This window comes from Mchenga conophoros, linkage group LG7, assembly GCF_057382185.1.
Source record: "Mchenga conophoros isolate Kocher_MC1m ecotype Shallow Benthic linkage group LG7, M_conophoros_male_GT1.1, whole genome shotgun sequence".
NCBI lineage: Eukaryota > Metazoa > Chordata > Actinopteri > Cichliformes > Cichlidae > Mchenga > Mchenga conophoros.
The window spans coordinates 47,725,884-47,744,979 of record NC_140532.1 but is presented as its reverse complement, the minus strand read 5'-3'; the positions used below and the strand labels follow the sequence as shown (position 1 = coordinate 47,744,979).

At 41.1% G+C, this 19,096-nt stretch overlaps 2 protein-coding genes across 6 annotated transcripts in view; both read right to left on the bottom strand.

Moving 5' to 3' along the window:
* The window catches only part of nacc2 (NACC family member 2), a 36,445-nt gene extending 25,952 nt beyond the window's left edge, over nt 1-10,493 (bottom strand). Inside the window, exon 1 of one of the 5 annotated variants that reach the window (XM_085279755.1) lies at nt 10,388-10,493. The gene's annotated coding sequence lies outside the window, so the exon portion shown is untranslated. Of the gene's footprint in view, nt 1-819; nt 1,418-1,499; nt 2,024-2,592; nt 3,341-5,406; nt 5,925-10,387 lie in introns of those variants that run through there. The other 4 variants (XM_085279752.1, XM_085279758.1, XM_085279753.1 and 1 more) reach the window with 4 other exon arrangements.
* Nucleotides 10,229-12,729, bottom strand: tmem250 (transmembrane protein 250). Its single transcript, XM_085279759.1, has 2 exons — nt 12,440-12,729; nt 10,229-12,185 (listed from the first exon to the last, which is right to left on the bottom strand). The coding sequence occupies exon 2, from the start codon at nt 12,026-12,028 to the stop codon at nt 11,609-11,611; it is 420 nt and encodes a 139-aa protein (XP_085135885.1). The 5' UTR covers nt 12,029-12,185; nt 12,440-12,729; the 3' UTR covers nt 10,229-11,608.
* Between the last annotated feature and the right edge of the window lie 6,367 nt (nt 12,730-19,096).

Genomic DNA, 19,096 nt, shown 5'->3' with positions numbered 1-19,096 from the left:
TCAGAAACACATCCTCGTCATACTTCTTGGTACTCCGTAATTCTCTGCCATGGCTACGTGCTTCTATTCATGCTGAAAATACTTGGAACAATCAAATGTGCACATGCTCCCTTTCGGGTTTTTTTTTTCTCTACTCAAGAACAAATGCACACACACACATGCACAGTCTCTCTCTGTCACACACACACACAGACACACACATATACACAACACAAGCACGACATTCATGCCATGTGATCTTGCTAGGCATTATGCCAACGGCCAAACATGTCACTTACAAGAAATCTCTGAGACACAGAGAGGGAGAGAGGGAGAAATTGTGCACATTTGTCAGTTTGTGAGAGCTCCTTGTCAAGTGTAAGTACAGTGCATACACAGGGAGCAGGAGATTTAGCTGCTACAGTTATCTGCAAGTGTAGTGCGGTGTGGGGGCAGTCGATTCTGAGAAAAAACCAGACACGTGATCTCTGAGATCTAATGTGGAATTGTTCTAAGGAACATGCCATGTTTACTGTTCATTGTCTAAATTCTTGGAAGGCTTCCTGAAAAGCAGTTAGTGAGCCAGAGCAGCCCAAATCACTAACATTTCAAGATTCCTAATGGCTTTCGCTGATCCTCTCTCCCTCTCATTTGGTCCCGCATTATTTCGCCCTGTGCGAACATGCATGTTGTGTAATTTCACAGGAAATGACAATAGGTGTGGAAAAATGTTCTCAGCTGCATTATTACTTCTGTGTGCACTTTGAGAATAACAAAATAAATTTAGTACAGTAATAGAGCACAAAAGAAAAACAAAAGAAAGAAAAACGCCACACATACCTCCAGAAGATATATATTATCCGTCAATCTGTTTTCCTCGAGAGAGGCAGGAAGGTTGCCAAACCTACTGGTGTTTTCCAAGAAAAAAACTTGGCCTCATTACATATGAAATGAGCAGGAGATTCGAGGAACTGCCCAACCCTGTTTAGTGGGTTTGGCAAATACCTTTTGTGCTGCAAACGTGTGGCACTCTAATAGTTGAGCTGTAAAACAGCAGCGGTGAAGCAAGACAAGAAATGTGAACCTTCTTGTGCCCACTTTAGCATGAAGTCTAAAGGTCTTCACATGCACTGGGAGCGAACATAACGAGAAAAACAACTTAAGCAAACGCCTTTTGTAGCTAACAGCAAACACACCGTAATGTATGAAACTCCCAACTTCACTCTCTCCCCGATGAGGAAGTATGCGGACAAAGCCTGGTCACTGGGGCCAACAAATTTGCTTAGCATTTACCTGCTTTTCGTGAACTCAGAATGTATACTTCTAGTGTTTATTTGTGTCATTCGAGTCTGCGCTGACTGTGACGGCACGTTTTACTCTCACTATCTGCGCTAGTTGCGCACATTACATAAACCCTGGCTCCATCGCCTTGCTGCCATTCTGTTTAATCCCTAAAAGAGAACATAACCCGCTTTCTTTTTAGCAAAAATAAGTTGTCACATACACATGTGTTTACATACCCACAAGCTATGAAGAAGAAAAAAAAAAATCCTGTCCCTCGTGCTTCTTTCCTTTAAATTAGGAGTGCCTGTGAATGAGCCGTGTTGTTTTCCAGCCGGTCTTGATGTCAAAACGGGCTAGGCTGTTACACGTCTTTGATGGAAGTTTCACATCTTATGGTGTCATCTGATCCAGAGTGGCAATACAATCAGTGCATTTGGCGGATCGCACCGGCGTGTCTGAACAAAGTTCACACTACGTATACACGTAGCTTTACAAATCATACATGCCCTGCCTGTATTTTTAGAATTTCCACGTCTTTCCCCAATTCCTGTTTTTACAGGCTTACTTTTATTATTTGCTTTGACTTAATCACCCATGCTGCTTTTGACAGCTGTATCAGGGCAGAGCTAAAAACCAGAGGGATGGCACACTGAATGAGCGAGTTACCATGTGGCAGTGGCCTCTGCAGAAGTCAGCGAATGCTAAGTTTCCTCTACTGTATTTAAATTGTTTAGCCGTACAGCACATTTTATGCCGTCATCCTAGCTGAGGTATAATTTGCATTTGGAGTGTGCAACGTTAATTGAGGCTTTACATTTGAAAGCAGGAGCCTGCTAAGGTCCGCCAGCATCAAGGGTGAAATCTTAAGTCAGACAATGAGGAAGGGGTGCAGTCTAACATAAGATGCATCTAACTACCAACAATTTACAGGCGATTCCTTTCCTGAGCAAGTATGGATAAAACTTACCAAACAGATAGGGAATCTGAACAAAAACCAAAAAAGGGGGGGATTAACCGGCCCCTAAATAGACCACTGCTTTCCCTTACTGAATCAGTGTGAGGGACTGCTTATTTTAAAGCACTTACTATTAGCATAAGGACATTATTTTCCTCACTTACCCTCTACATGCACATCTAGTTGGCAAGAAACACCAAAGTCAATTTTACAGTGTTAGCAGTACTGGGTTAGGGAGGAAGGAGTCATTTTACTCCAGTATTCTTTAGAAACACCACAAAAAGGAGAAACTACATGGCAAAAATATTTGCATGTTCCCCAGAAAGATCCAAATACACGCATGAATGTTAAAGTCTGAGCACAAACAAGCTTACCTCCACATTTAATTCATGTCACCATGTGCTGGTGTATGTAGATAAATTCAGCTAAAGGAAAAATGTATATGTGACCACCCGATGCGTATCTTTCCCAGAATTCCTGAACGCTTACTAGAAATGCCATGTCTTCACAGTTACTCTTAACTGTTTAAACCTCAGTTCCATGAACAGCAGCCTACATGCCTGAACATACCAGTAGGAGCAGGTTTTTTTCGTCCATCAGGGTTTAACTCGAACAAGTAGCATGTGTGTTACCAAGAAAGCACAGAAGTAACCTATGAGAATACAATGTATGACTGTTGGTATCGCATACCATCAGCAATGACTCATGCTTGTCTCAGGAAAGGAAAATCATAGACACATAAACACACTCCCCACACAAGTTTACACGCATATACAGAGGAAAGTGCGCCAAGCATGAGGGTGAACACGCGCACACGCACACAGTAAATGAAGCCGCACTAGAGATGGTTGTTGATTTTTCATGTAGTCGACAGTGCCCTTGTTTAGTTTTTCTTTATTAAAGCCAGGGTACAAATCTGCAGTTAAGATGATCTTTAAAGCCAGCCAGCGTGCTACTGTAAATTACATTTGGGATTAACCCTACTTAAATATTTGCTGTGTAAGAAATAACAGGGGAAATCACCTCCAGGTGGCTTTCTACGACTGCTTTACACACTGATCAAGTGATGAAGTTAACGCCACCCCCAAATCTCTTGCAAATCTACAGAAGAATTTACTGGGAACGTCTACTTTGCTGCAGAGGACCTTTTAATTTAAAGGTCTGACAAGCGATGAGGAAACAGTCTCACCGTTTCCCCTCTCCTTCGGCCTTTTCTCTGCCAGCGTGTCCACATCAGTTTTATTTATTGAATCTCTCTCGCTGTCTCCTTGACACTCCCTACCCGCACAGCCCCCGGCCCCCTTGTGGAATGCTGTATAGAGAGAGGCCTATGGAGGAAGGGCATCCCGGGACACTGCAAGAGCACACACAGAGGCACACACACATACATACACTAACCCACTCACTGACACAAGCAAATACATACACACTCTCTCTCTCTCTCTCTCACACACACACACGCATGCACACATACACACACACACACAGACAAATACAGCTGTTGAGAGCCATCAGAACCCTTTGGCAGATGCCCAAATCAAAGACCACTGGTGTCGGAGGGCCTCCGTTCACAGAGAAATAGAGAACGAGGGGGGGGGGGAAGACTCCCATTTTCCATGTATGTTATCTTAAAGGCTGGACATAAAAACTTGTCAGCGTGAGCTAACATTACTGTGAACCGATTTCCTCGTAATGAAGGGAGGGTATGATGAACTGCCCTCATAAAAATCTGTCTCTGTGTTGTCTTAGGGCAACCAGGTACAACTATGGATGCATAATGATTTAAAAGGGCAGCTTAAAATTAGTGCAATGCACCTTCACACCTTCTTATATCCACAGGTTATATATTTATATATACACAGAAACAGATGGGTGTTAAAACATAAAGTTACACTGCAGTTTGAAAGGGTTCATTCACCTAATAACCCCACCTGAGTGTCACCTGTTGAGGACATGGAAGCTTAATATGAAGTAGGCTGCATTGCTTAACTTGTTGCCACGTTACCATAAAAGTACGATAAAATGTATCTAAGATTTTTTAAAAGAAGAAAAAAAGCATTTTGTCTTCTTAAGAAACAAACAATTGACTCACCAGTGGACTAGACAATAATAATTACAGCGACAGAGAGAAAGCGTGTGTACTGGGGGAGGAAAAGTGACAGGAAATGAAGAAAACTACCACAAGCTACATGCTGGGTAGCCACACACTGCACCCATGTACACAAGGAGAAGAGAGAGAAGAGGGGGGTGGTGTTGTTTTGTATGTATAGCCAGATGGCTCCTGCTGGGGGTTCAAGTAAGGTAAATGGAACCACGGCTGACAGATTTGATTCAACAGCATGCACAAATAACATATAAACATATTTTTTTTTTTCAATCCATATATGCCAAACATAAACTTCAGAGCCCCCTCATCCCCACCTTTTTTAACAGCCATGTACTTTTCTAAGCTAGCCAGTCAGCCAAAGAGGCCAAGTGTTAACCAGACTGTACCCGAAAAATAAACCCCCAAAAAGAAAACCTTGAAACAACAGTCATGAAAATGTAAGCTGATATCCTATAGACTTTTTCTTTAGCGACTACAACCAATAAAATCATATCTGCAACACCAGTACCTCGATCCGTCCTGTGATTCTCAAATCTATAGCATTACAATAGATGCACTATGGGTGGAGATTTATCTTTTTTCCTTTTTTTTTTTTTTACCTCATCGTGACGCAAGACCGATAATAGCTTGCCACTTTCACCACTCAGTACAGTTGAAACTAATGACAACACCAGTTCCTGTGGTTAAAAGCAATGGCCAAAATTATCATTAGACTGCAAATTTTGGGTGGGTTTTTTTGGGGGGAGGGAGGGGGGGTGTAGAAGAGGTTAGGGTGAAAAACTACAACTACTATCAACCTGATTAAATTCCTTCAGAGGCGCGTGGTACGGTTACACATTTTCCGACTGAAGTTTAAGGCGCTAACTTAGTTTTAGGTGGCCGAAATAACTGAAATTCCGACTGGCAAAAATAAATAGATAAAATATTTTTTAAATGTAGCTATGAAGAGAGAGGGGGAAACGAGGGAGTACTGCATGGTAAAACCTATGCGTCATACGAATCAGGCTCAGTACATATAAAGCCAAGAGAGAGAGAGAGAGAGACACACACACACAGAAAGGGGGGGGGGGTGTATATTTACCCGATGCGTCGTTATTCCATAAAATCAGCTGGCCCAGATGTGGCAGGCTTTTTCTTCTTATAGCCTATAAAGTTTGGAAGGCGTTTGTTTTTTGTTTTGTTTTTAAAAAGAAGAAGAAGAAGAAGCAGGCCCCGGTTCCTTTCGTCCGCTGGCTCACTCTTTCACTTTATCTCCGGCCGCTCGTTCCCCATCTCTATCCCACTCTCTCTTTCTCTGCCCGCTTCTGTCCCTTTGCAGGAAGTAAACGCAGCTCACATGAACAGTATACGGACTGCATTCAGCCTGACATCATGCAGCACTCGGCAAATAGTTCTTTTTAAAGACACAGACATTTTTGGACCCGCCAGGTTACTGTAGGTACTCTGTCCTACTGTAGTCTACGCGGCAAACGGGCAGTCGGCAGCAGCGGTCGGTCATATCGTGCGCCTTTACGGACACATGAACTCGCTGCACTCTGCGGGCTTTAAAGGTGTAGACTGCTGCGGAACACTTTTTAACGAGATCACCGGACAGGTTCGCGCGCCTCCACCCCGCCACTAACGTGTTCCTGAAAAGACAACACACTTGGGAGCACATTTGGGGGGCTATAAGTAGGGCAGGGGAGGGTTGCACGGCTCAGTGAGACCCCATTCGGTGTCGTCTACATGTGTGGTTACTTCACGTGTCATTATGCGATGACAGTCCGGGCTACATGATGCGCATGTGTGCCGTTCTGCTAAATTATAAGCGCCAACTGCTGGCGGTGTGACCTCAAGTCAACTTTTCTTTACTGCAGGCCTGTATCACGGTGTCACAGCACGATAAATCACTGCAGGAGCCTCCAGTCTACCACATGAAATCGCCATATTCGTTTATTTAGATTTTTTTCACAATGTTATACTATATTTACCTTGTTGATTTGAGTTATTTTATGATCGTCCAATCACATTTTTACTTTTCACTTGTAAATTTACACACTGCAATAGCAATTAAAATCAGTGATTTTACCGGGCATTTTAGTGATTTTAACTGTAGTTTATACATACACACATATATCAGGGATGTCAAACATAAGGCACAGGGGCTAGAACTGGCCTGGCACAGACTACAATCCGGCCCACTAGACTTCTTTAGAAAATGCAAAGGACTGCATAGATTTTGAACTTTTAACTGTATTTTCACAAGTTTTACAGCTTTTCCTAATGATAAAGACCCCACACCGATTGCCAAGGACATTTCTGTGAGTTAATGAAAACTTTATATATTAATTTATAATTACAGGATAGTATAATTAGTCTGTGCAGTGATCTACCAGAACCCTTTATGTGGAAAGGGATGAGGATGAGTTTTCTTTCACATTTTATTTTTAGATAAACACACACACACACAGGTACATATATAACCTCATCTAGGCATGAGCACACAGCCACCGAGACGTGCACCTCATCTATACACTCCACAGACATGACACACATAACCTCACACAGGCACAGCAAACACAGCATAGACACAGGCCTGAACACACATGTGAGCCAAGCACATACCGATGGACGTATGAAGAGCTTCTATCTTTGGCCATGTTTGCAGGGTCAACATATAGTACTGTTTTTTGTAATAAAGCTGTTATTGTATGTGAGCATACATGACAGATTTGTTTCTGTAATGGCACCAGCATCACTGGGAGAGTACAGGTCAGGAGGATCCTAGCAAAGAGGAGGCTCTCTGTGAGATAACCTTTTGTGGTACCAGATTTATGGAGCAACAGCGGGTACAAATGTAAATGTGGAGAGGCTGTGTCTTTTGTATTTCCTCTGTAGCATGAGAGAGATAACCCACACATGAATAAATATCTCAAACTACTTGGAACTATCTTTTTCATATTCTCTTTCCTCAATTCAACCACCATCATTTAGTTTTATTGATCTGGTCCACTTCAAAGAGGGCTGTATGATGTAAAATGAGTTTACATTTACTTACAAAATACATATGAGTCAGTCGTTCTTCTCCCTTTTCAACCAGTTAATTAATTTTATAGGTTGGCTGGATTATCTTTAGAGGTCAGAAGACAGAAAAACAGAAAATATTAATGCAGTAGTTGTACGTGTCTTTGTGAAACTGGATAGAACGAGTGTAGATATCTAACTGCTGCCCTCAAAAATGGATTTGTCAACTTTAATAAACATTAAACTATAATTTTGAGTAAAATGCACCTGAAACATAGAAAACCAAAGGTTTATTTATTTCAATAATAAATCATTAAGGAAAATGTGCTTGCTATAACCTGAAAGAATACCAACCAGGCACATTTCATTTGACCAGATTCCACTAATTGTAAAATCTTACACTATACTTATATAACAAAAACGTACACTTAATTAAATTAGTCAGCACTTGGGCATTTTTTTCCAGCTGTATAAATATCTACAGGTGTAAATCAGCTTACCCGTTCCCCATTTTTTGCCCATCTCTATCAACCCAACTCTTTATGTTTATCCATGCAGGCATTTTGTAAATTTAACATTTGATATTTCTTTTTATTTTCACTTTCTTACGGGATAGTATTGTATGTATTTATATATAGATATAGATATATATACCAATTTGTTAGGTACTCCTGTACAACCGCTCATTAATGCAAATGTCATTAGCGAATCACATGACATGTATAATTAGGCATATTAAAACTGAGCATCAAAATAGGGAAGAAAGGTGATTTAAGAGACTCTGAACATGGCGTAGTTGTTGGCTAGTCTAAGTATTTCAGAAACCGCTGGGATTTTTCCATATGACCATTCCTAAGAGTTTACACAAATGTTCTGAAAAAGAGGAAATATCCAGCGAGCGGCAGCTTTCTAGGTGAAAATGCCTTGTTGATGCCAGAGGTCAGAGGAGAGTGGGACAGACTGCCTCGAGCTGAGGGAGCTGCAACAGGAACTCAAATAATCTCTTGTCACAACAAAGTTCTGCAGAGGAGCATCTCTGAATGCACAACACATCAGACCTTGAAGCACAGAGGCATAGACTAAACAGCAGAAAATTGGAAAAATATTGCCTGGTCTGATGAGTCTCGATTTCGCTTTGTAATTTAGATGTAAGAGTCAGAATTTGACGTGAACAACGTGAAAGCATGGATCTATCCTATCATGTATAAATTGTGGTGGTTTAACAGGGCAGTGGTTATTTTCTTGGCAATCTTCCGACCACTTAGTACCAGTTGAGCATGCTTTAAATGATGCACCCTGCATGAGTATTATTGGTCATGATGTCCACAGTGTATCCATTTTCTGCTGGAAGCAGCTTCCAGCGCTGTCAAAAGCTCAGATCATCTCAAACTGGTTTCTTCAACATGACAATGAGTTCACTGTACTCACTTTCATGAGCACAATAGAGCAGTAGTCATGACTGCTGTACTGTACTCATGACAGTTAGAGAAATGTTTCCAGCACCTTGTTGAATCTGTACTGCGAAGAATTACATTTTCTGGTGGCAAAACGGGGCCCAACCTAGCACTAGCAAGATTTAGCTAGTAAAGAGGACAGTTAGTGTAAGTATTTAAACGTATTTCAATTAGTTTCCTTAACAATCATTGCTACATACACTAACTTATTCCATGATGACAAATAACTTAGTCCTGTGTTATTTCAGCATAAGGGTATATACGTTTATATATGTTATAAAAGTCTGTGGTAGCACTTTAATATTCCTAAGGTTAGGGGTATAATGATCTTTTGTTATTTAAGCACACACCTATTGTCATTCATTTTTACAAGGACTTTTGTTTTTCCCAGTTGTGGCTTTCTGCCCAGCCAAACCAGTAAAAGCCCTAAGTGTAGCCTAATTAAATGACAGCTTTTGCTGTTTGCTCCAGTAAACTGTCATTTTGCAAAGCTGAATGTTGAAACACGATATTTTACTTTCTGCACCGACAACAAAACCCGATCTTGTGTTTCGTACGCATTTCCATATTATCGTTTCTCACAAAGGCCGGGTTAAAAGTTCAAGATAAGAGCTGAAAAAATAGAAACAAATGCAAATGTCGGCGAAACTGAGAAGTCATTCAGTCTAAGCAAAAAAAATAAATAAATCAGCTTTTCATACAGAATGAAGAAATGAAACTGAACAGTGAATGACTTAATCATCAAGCCCACCTAAAGAGTATGTTGGCATCATGGGACAATTCATATTCTCTAGTTCTCTGTGTAATTCGGCCTGTCACACTGACCTGGCTCAGAACATGAGGCATATGATGTGTTGATCCAATGAACAAAAGCTTATTGTTGCTCTGATTAGCCATTTATAGGCCTTGTGGGTCTGAAGCATGTCTCAGTCAGCCCACCAGCCACTGTGTTGAAAGTTCAAATCTAAAGTTGGCGCTCTGTACTTCCAGCCTCTTTTGCATGCTTTCCTAATCATAGCTATCCAACCTGATGCTTGTGCATGACAAGAACAAAAAATAGTTAAAATCTTCAAAGCAAACCCAGGTTTAGAATTAAAGTGCTCATTTCAGTGCCTTCATTAGTTCCAGTAAGGCATACTTCACGGTATGTGAAAATGAGGCTATATAAGGTGATTGGGGCACAGCCATCTCCATTGTTATGCTTGGCACAAACAGCAGGATCTAGTTGTGGTTGGTGTTTGCGTGCTGGAGGAAGCTAAACAGAGAAGTCTGTCAGAGCAGCTCCAAGACCATGTGAAGAACGACTGATGGAACACTTGACTCAAAGCCGTTTTCAGTTTGAACTGTCACACACTCTTATGACACAGCTCGAGGCATGCCGTCATGAGTGTTAGACTACACAGTAAACACATTCATTTGGCCATGCATTGTAAAGCACAAACCAGCTCATGGAAAAAAAGAATTTATTAAACAGCTTTAAAAAAAAAATGTTTGTGACTCAGGCTATACCCTTTGCCCTATTTTGCCCAAAACATATAAAAAACACAACAAAAACTTTCTGATGCAGCACATTCAAGGCAAAAAAAAACTCCCAAAACATCTTACCTGATTTTAATTTGGCCACTGCCATCTCCTTGTTCACCTCTCCATCACTTACAGGACTTCTGCTATTTTCAGATTGCTCTCTGGAAGTCCTACGTTTTAAACACTTGCCCCCTCCACGGGCTTTAAACTCGTGCAGAAAGGGAACGTCAATACCTGTGTCATCATCTGTCATCTAGCTATGAGACCAAGTCTGAAGGCTGGTTGCAACTAGGAGCACAGGTGTTGCTTATTTCCTGTCGCTCACGAGGTTGTGCACCATCAGTTCGCCTCCTCTCCCCTCCCCCAGGAGTCAGACTGTCTAAGGGAGGACATTCAGCACAAGCGACCTCAAAGCTGGGGGTTTTTTTTTGGTCATACCAACACAGTTGTGGCTTTCCATCTGCCCTCCTCACCAGATTTGGATTTTTATTACTTTGAACACTTCCTTAAACTCTAACTCAGAGTAAAGCGTCACTGTTTTGACACAGTGAAGAAGATCCAGTGCACATCCCAGATTCGGGCGGGAACAAGACTTCCAGGGAGCATTCTAAAAATCACAGGAGTGTGCAAAGGCTTCAAGCACCAAATCAACAGACAGTGGCCAAATTTGAATCCAGGGAAGTTTTTTTTTTTTTTATTCATCAGGTGGAGTCATTTAACTTCTTTTTTTTTTTTAAAAACTGTGCTTTCTATTTTACATTGTATTTTTATTTATACACAACATCATTTAAATGCACTGATTCATACACAGTATCATGACATCCTCTTTGTGCTCCAGCATGACTTTTTTGTGGCACAGATCACTGACGTGCATCCACAGTCACGATGCACATCAGTCATCTGTTAAGTCACTCCTCCATGCAACAGACTTTGAACAAACACATTCCTAGACGAGATGTCCTTTAAAGTCCATTAAGACGGTTTACAAATGGCACAAAATACAAGAATAACTTATATAAAGTCACAAGTCTCACTCTCATTTTTGATATTTCTAACTTCTCTGAAGTATGCAGGACTGACATTTTTTAAAAGAACAACTATTTAACTGTTTAAGCCACGCAGGCTGGTTTAAAGATCGCATCAATGCTTCTGATGCTTCTTATTGGATTTTAACCTTATCTACAATAAACCAAATGAGATTTTGCACCTTTCTGACTACAGCAGAGTCAAATATAAAACAGAGTATTTGAGTGCAAAACATTCCAATCACATGCCACATTTCTCATGTTTCTCATGACAGAGCTACATATCCACGAACACCATTAAGCACCAGCCGAGTCCCCCCACCAGAAACATGGTGATCTGCATGCTGTATATAATCAGGTCATTAAGCACACCCAAGTCCAGTCGCCGGTGCCCCAGCAAAAGCAGGATGACAGACAGCTTGTATTGCAGGCGCAGGAGCACACGCACGCTGATGTACTGCAGGAAGAAGAGCGCAGAAAGCGACACCCAGAGCAGAGAGGTCAGCAGGCTGCAGCCAAAGTAGAGCAAGAAGCGGAGGAAGCTGTACATGCAGCGTGAGCGCAGGTACAGGTCAAAGTTATTGTACTTAGTCCGCACTAGCTTGGAAGTGTGTGCCGACCCACAGGCTGAGTGCATGCAGGTGGTGTGGGGGCCATGGAAACTGCGCACCCGCCGTGGGATGGGGATCACAGGCATGGATGGGCTACAGGAGCCCAACAAAGTGCACTGGAGTCCTTGATCCAGATGTGAAAGCTGCTTCAGGGGAGGCAGTCAGCTTCATGGGGAGGGGATCCAGGGTGCTCGCTTCCCTCTGCTGTCAGTCAGGGGTTCTCTTTAAAAATGGAACAAGGCTCTGTGGAGAAATTAAGATGGTTAACATGCTTTTAAATGCACATTCAAACGGCACACACACCTACAAGAAAGGCAAGCTTATGCAAACAATACCCATAGATATGCACGTTGAAAAAGACCTATGTATATTTAAAAAACTTAAGCTAGTGATCATTTTTGGATGATTAAAACATAGCCACAGCATAGTATATGCAACCCCAAAGCATCCTTTCTTCATATTGTGGTCTAGAGCTAAGTAACAGTGCAGAATCTTACATGAAACACCGAGACGTCTTCCTCCACAACGAAACAAAATATCAAGGCTGTTTGACTCGCATACGTCCAGAGGATTGCGTCACATTATTTAAATTTTCCAGCAACATGCATACAAGCTTTATTTTCCTATTTTTTTTTTCTTTCTCAAGATAAACCGTGAAGGCGGCAGCGAGCCGGCGCGTTTACGTCCTGTCGCAAAATATACGAGTCATCCTGCTGTGACGGCAGAAGCCGACTTAAAGGGGAAGTGCTCCTCAAGAAAAGGCGCTTGGTTTAGATTTGTGCTTGTTTGCTCGTATGTAACGTTCAGCTGCTTTGCAGTTATTTTAGCAACCGCGTATTAGGCAAGTATTACGTATGGTTTGCGTAATATGTCGACTGTAGATATGTGTGTAGGCCTACTACAACTCGAAGGCTAATAGTATTAGTTTAAGCTAACTTCAAGGGTCAGAGTTTCACAACCATTTGGCCTTTAGACCACATTTCTTCAGCATGAATAACGTTTAGAAAAGCAGCACACAGTTCCTGGATATGTTTCAGTCCTTACAGTGTGCAAATAAGATCCAGGAAATATCACATTACCATTTTATTATGTTTTTCTTTCTTTTTTGTTGTTGTTTTGCCTCTGTACACCATCACAATGGATTGTAAATTAGCAATGATAATATGTGATTGAAGTGCAGTGTTTTGGTTTTAATTCAAGGTGTTTTTTTTATTTTTTATTTTTACATAAAATATATATATGGAGTGGCCAAGTTTAAATTTTTTTTAGTACATCCTCAAGAAGTGGTCAGCAATGCCTAAAGGTGTGAAAGATCACAGAAGGTAACTACAGTGCATGATGACAGAATTCTTTCCATGGTTAAGGAAAACAACTGCACAAGTCAAGAACTCCTACAAGGAGGTAGGCGTATGATTGTCAATGCCTAAAGTCGAGAGATGCCTTCATGAATGGAAATACACAGGGTTTGCAGCAAAGTGCAAACCACTGGTTACACTCAAGACTAGGAAGGAAGTAGGTAAGATTGTATTTGTTGGAAACGTTGTCAGCACAGTTCTGAAAAACAAACAAACAAACTTTGGACAGATGAAACCCAGAGTAACTAACACCAAAATGATCATAAGAGATAAACATTGATGTGAGTTTGGCCGATTAAATTTGAGCATCTGAAAATGGAGGACTGTGTATAAAACTGGTTGCAGTTCTAAAAAGTTCATGCAGAATTTTGCATAAAACTCCTTGAATTAACACGTAAAGTCTGCACTTCAATCACAGTCACATAGTGTATGATTTGAAATCCACTGTGGTGGTTTATAGAGCAAAACTGCAAGAAATGCTGTATCTAACTGTGTGTTCACAGTCACCTGGATGTCTCATTAATCAGATCCGTTCACAAATATTCTGAATTCCTTAAATCTTGCCCTTGACAAATGCCCCCCTATTATAATCAAAGTTATAACAATGTGAGTAATGTAATGTCAATGAAAATATAAAACTGCAAGAACACAGCTAGTGCATTAAAAAAAGCATTTTCAGCCTTTCTGAATACTGCTAAATAATATATATATATATATATATATATATATATATATATATATATATATATATATATATATATATATATATATATATATATATATATATATACCAGAAGGCAACATTGCAGACATAGAGGACAGTTACAAGTACTTGGGGATCCCACAGGCGAATGGGAACCATGAAGAGGCCGCTAGAAAAGCTGCAACCACCAAGTACCTGCAGAGGGTCAGGCAAGTCCTGAGGAGTCAGCTGAATGGTAAGAACAAGATCCGGGCCATCAACACGTACGCCCTGCCCGTGATCAGGTACCCTGCTGGGGTAATAGGCTGGCCAAAGGAGGAGATAGAAGCCACTGACATAAAGACAAGAAAGCTCCTTACCATGCATGGAGGGTTTCACCCCAAATCCAGCACCCTGAGGCTGTACGCTAAGCGGAAGGAAGGGGGCCGGGGACTGGTGAGTGTCAGCACCACAGTCCAGGATGAGACAACGAACATCCAAGAATACATTGGGAAGATGGCCCCAACTGACCGAGTGCTCAGTGAATACCTCAGGCAGCAGAAACCCAAGAAAGAGGAGGGAGACGAGGAACCATCATGGAAGGACAGGGCCCTGCACGGTATGTACCACCGGCAGATAGAGGAGGTGGCTGATATCCAGAAATCCTACCAGTGGCTGGACAAAGCTGGACTGAAAGACAGCACAGAGGCACTAATCATGGCAGCACAAGAACAAGCTCTGAGCACAAGATCCATAGAGGCTGGGGTCTATCACACCAGGCAAGACCCCAGGTGCAGGCTGTGTAAAGATGCCCCAGAGACAATCCAGCACATAACAGCAGGGTGCAAGATGCTAGCAGGCAAGGCATACATGGAACGCCATAACCAAGTGGCCGGCATAGTGTACAGGAACATCTGTGCCGAGTATAACCTGGAAGTCCCGAGGTCAAAATGGGAGATGCCCCCAAGGGTGGTGGAGAATGACCGAGCTAAGATCCTGTGGGACTTCCAGATACAGATGGACAAAATGGTGGTGGCTAACCAACCGGACATAGTGGTGGTAGACAAACAGAAGAAGACGGCCGTAGTGATCGATGTAGCGGTTCCGAATGACAGCAATATCAGGAAGAAGGAACACGAGAAGCTGGAGAAATACCAAGGGCTCAGAGAAGAGCTCGAGAGGATGTGGAGGGTGAAGGTAACGGTGGTCCCCGTGGTAATCGGAGCACTAGGTGCGGTGACTCCCAAGCTAGGCGAGTGGCTCCAGCAGATCCCGGGAATAACATCGGAGATCTCTGTCCAGAAGAGCGCAGTCCTGGGAACAGCTAAGATACTGCGCAGGACCCTCAAGCTCCCAGGCCCCTGGTAGAGGACCCGAGCTTGAAGGATAAACCGCCCGCAGGGGCGTGCTGGGTGTTTTTTTTGTTTTTATATATATATATATATATATATATATATATATATATATATATATATATATATATATATATATATATATATATATATATATATATAAACACAATAACATCTGATTGGTGTGTTGTTTACCACACCAAATGCAATAAAAGCTACCATTTAGGACTGTTGCATTAGACTGCATTAGTTTACCTTGACCTATTAAACCTACGTGTGTGTTAGAGAAGCCAAATTGGAGTCCTGTGACTTTCGGCCGTTTTAGTAAAAAGACGCTGTAAAGGGCAGTCTGCAAACCAAACACACTGTTGCTATGCGTGTCCATTTGGACGTCCTCATAAGCTGTGTGCCACATAAACATGGTCTCTCTGTATATCACGTAACCTTCACTGGGCAGATTTATTGGTCAGCCCAAGGATTACATCTCTGGTATCTGTCAGCAAGCCAGATGGCAGCAGGTGACCATAAGTCATAATAAATGCAGGGGTATTTTTTAAATTTTTTTAAAGGCGTTTATTACAGTTGTTAATAGGGATCTGGGTCACTTTGCTAAGAGTTTAAAGGTGTATTATGCAACATTAGAAAAACAAACCTATAATATTTAATCAAACAAACATTAAGCTGTCACCGAGGCTGAATATATGAATCTGTGTGCTTTTCTTTTGCATTATGATTGATTTTAGTAATGAAATCCATAGCATAATAATTTGAGTGGTAGCCAAAGTCTGAAGTCAGCTCTGACCTTACAAATTTAACGGCCGTATACTTATTAAAATGAGTATTTTCTGTGCTCACTGGCACAAAATGTTATCGGAGCGCTTTCCATTATAAGTTTGTAGTGGTTCTCTTCACTCCTTGAATCAAAAAATGTCTCTCGCCGATCTCCCTTTCCCCCAATTTTTCTCTGTATTACTTAATAAATCTAAAACGGCACCATACATTTTACAGCACACTCTTCAAGGTGCCATGGTGCGCATATTTGATAAAAGTTACACTGTAATTACAATAAAATCTGTTCTTATCAAAACCTGCATTTCAGTTGTTGTGTATAATCTCCGTCTGTATCACAACTGTGTGTGGGCATAGATAAGTTAGTGCAGCCTTTAAACCCACTCATATTCTATATGTTGCAGACAGTATTGTTGTATTCTACAGATGCCTATATTGCTTCCTTCAGTGAGATATTTACCAAGAACGTTTTCTCTTAAAGAGCTCTTAAAAGCTCAGGGTCGTTGCGCTTATTGGAAGCGAAGCTTTGAATGCTGCATTTCATCATCATTTGCTCATGTAATCATTAGCGCTAATGTATAAATGTGACCTTTGGCTTAGCGAGAGACAACTTCTGTGCAAGCTTCAGGTGAAAAACAAGGATAATTCTCATTTTTAATAGAAAAAAAATGTTACCCCCTGGAAATGTGAACCTTAAATCTGCATGTTATTCCCATTAGGGATAGAGGCTGAATCCACACTTTTCTTCATGGACAATTTTATCACAACCCAGTCATATAAGTATCCAATAGTTCGCCTTTAGCTGTACACGCTTTTTTTTAAAAAAATTTTTATTATTTTTTTTACCAAGCTTTGAAATGGGTCTTTGGATCTCTTTGGGGACAAAACCTGCAGCACAGGTTATTGGACTGATTCCACTTGGTGAGAAACTTTCCTGCCTATCTTTCTCCCTAACTCCTCTTGAGACTTAAACTTTTAATGCGCTTTGGTTCTCTGGTTCTTGTTAAAAGATAAATTGTGAACATTTAGAGAAAAAAAAAGGTCTTGAAAGCAAAGAGACATATCCTGTTCTTGGGTATAAATAATACTGGCCCAGTAGAAAGGGACACGTGTGAAAACTAAAGTGCAGAATAAGATAAATATGAAAACAATAAAACTTTCATTAGTGGAAAACCAAGTATACTGCATCTTAAACACATTCACTAGCTCTCAAAATCTTATTCACTCTTATGCAATTTACATTTATTTTTAATTGATATCAGTCACTTAAACTACAAATCAAACTAAACAGAGCAAGCACAGTTTTAGTTTGGAAACCTTTTTTGATCATTTTACATAAATGTGTGTCACACTTTTCATTCCTTTGCTTTTATTTTCTGAAACATTTATTCCTTGTTGGATGAGACTTTTCAGCTTGGATTTCAGCCGAAGAAGGAAAACATTTTAATTTACCACCACTGGAGGGAGCTATTTCTCCAGGTTTCCCCTCGCATGGCTGACTAAAGGGCACGGCACTTAGCTATCTCTTCTTTTCCTCCTTGAGGCTCTTCTGAACAAACCCACCTCCTATGTTATTGCCTTCTTTCATAAATTAGTACATTTAGTGCCATTACAGCTGCAAATGCCACCCACCAAATGGTGCCAAGTTCAGATGTTGGCTTCCCCCCGCATCTGGTTAATAACTTCCCATGTGCTGAGGAAGCTCCGATGTATCTTACCATTACCAAGAAAAATGATGTCAATAAAGTAGATGCTACTGATTTAGGACATTCAAAAGCCTCTGTAATGTATGTTTGCTGCATTATGGCAATGTTACTGACTCATATTTTTCTCTTCCAAACCACGAAGAAGAGGTAGAGCGCTGCCTCTTCTTCACGAGGGAGGTTAGTCAGGGGTAATATTCTCTGCTTCCCCCCCTCTAAGTTTACAAGTACCTGAGGGATGGTGCTTTTAAAATGTCCTCGCTCTGGCTACTCCTTCATCCACTGACAAACTGCAGAAGGCCCAATCTACTCTGTAATTGCATCCTGGTGGAGTGGAAAAAATAATCCACAGCTGAAGCTATCCGCCCTCCACCTCCCACCCTCAAAACCTTCCACCAATACACTGCCTCTATGACCCAAAGAGTGTCCAGAGTAAGCAAGATTAAAGGGGCAACATGTCAAAAATCCTCTTTGACTTCTTGGTCTAAATCAATTAATTCATTAACTAAGTAGAGGTCACAGCCAATAGTTTGGGCTAAGACAAATTAAATCAATTAGTCGGGCTTATAAGATGAGGAAGACTTTAATTAGTGAAAGTTTAATCAAAGCCATTTTTTTGCACTGTGCTGTGTTATGAAGAAGCTCATTGGATCTTCTATAGAAAGATCTATTGGGCCTGTCAGATGAAAGTTTGGCCACATATTATAGACAAAATGTGTGTGCAGTTGTTCCTTGGTCTGAGGATGTGTTTATGTTGAGTAATCATTTAGTTCTAGAAAAATGCAAATCATAAATAAATAAATAAATAAATGTAATAAATGAAAATGTGATAAAAGGCCCTAACAAACGACCGACTTCCAGGACAGTACAGGATGCCAAGCTTCAGCGAGAGAGAGAGAGAGAGAGAGAGAGAGAGAAAAGTAACTACCCAATTAAACCAATTAAAATAAAACATGACACACGCAGCTGGGTCACACGGCTGCTTCCAAGTTGCTTTGCTATATAAAGATGAATTATTACCATTAAGCAAGGAGCTACAAGCTTGTTCGGTGTTTCATCATCTCTTGTGCATGTGTGTCCCTTAAGTGCATGCATCCTTTGTGTCTTTCATAATCCTGTCAAACCATCTGTTAGCATTAAAACCTGCTCCTGTTGCGGTACAGATTTATTTGGCCAGATATTACTTTGAACTATTGTATCTCAAAGTTGTGTGAGTTGTGTTTCGTAACCACTGGAGCAAACATCCAAAACGCAACCACTAAAAAGTTAATGT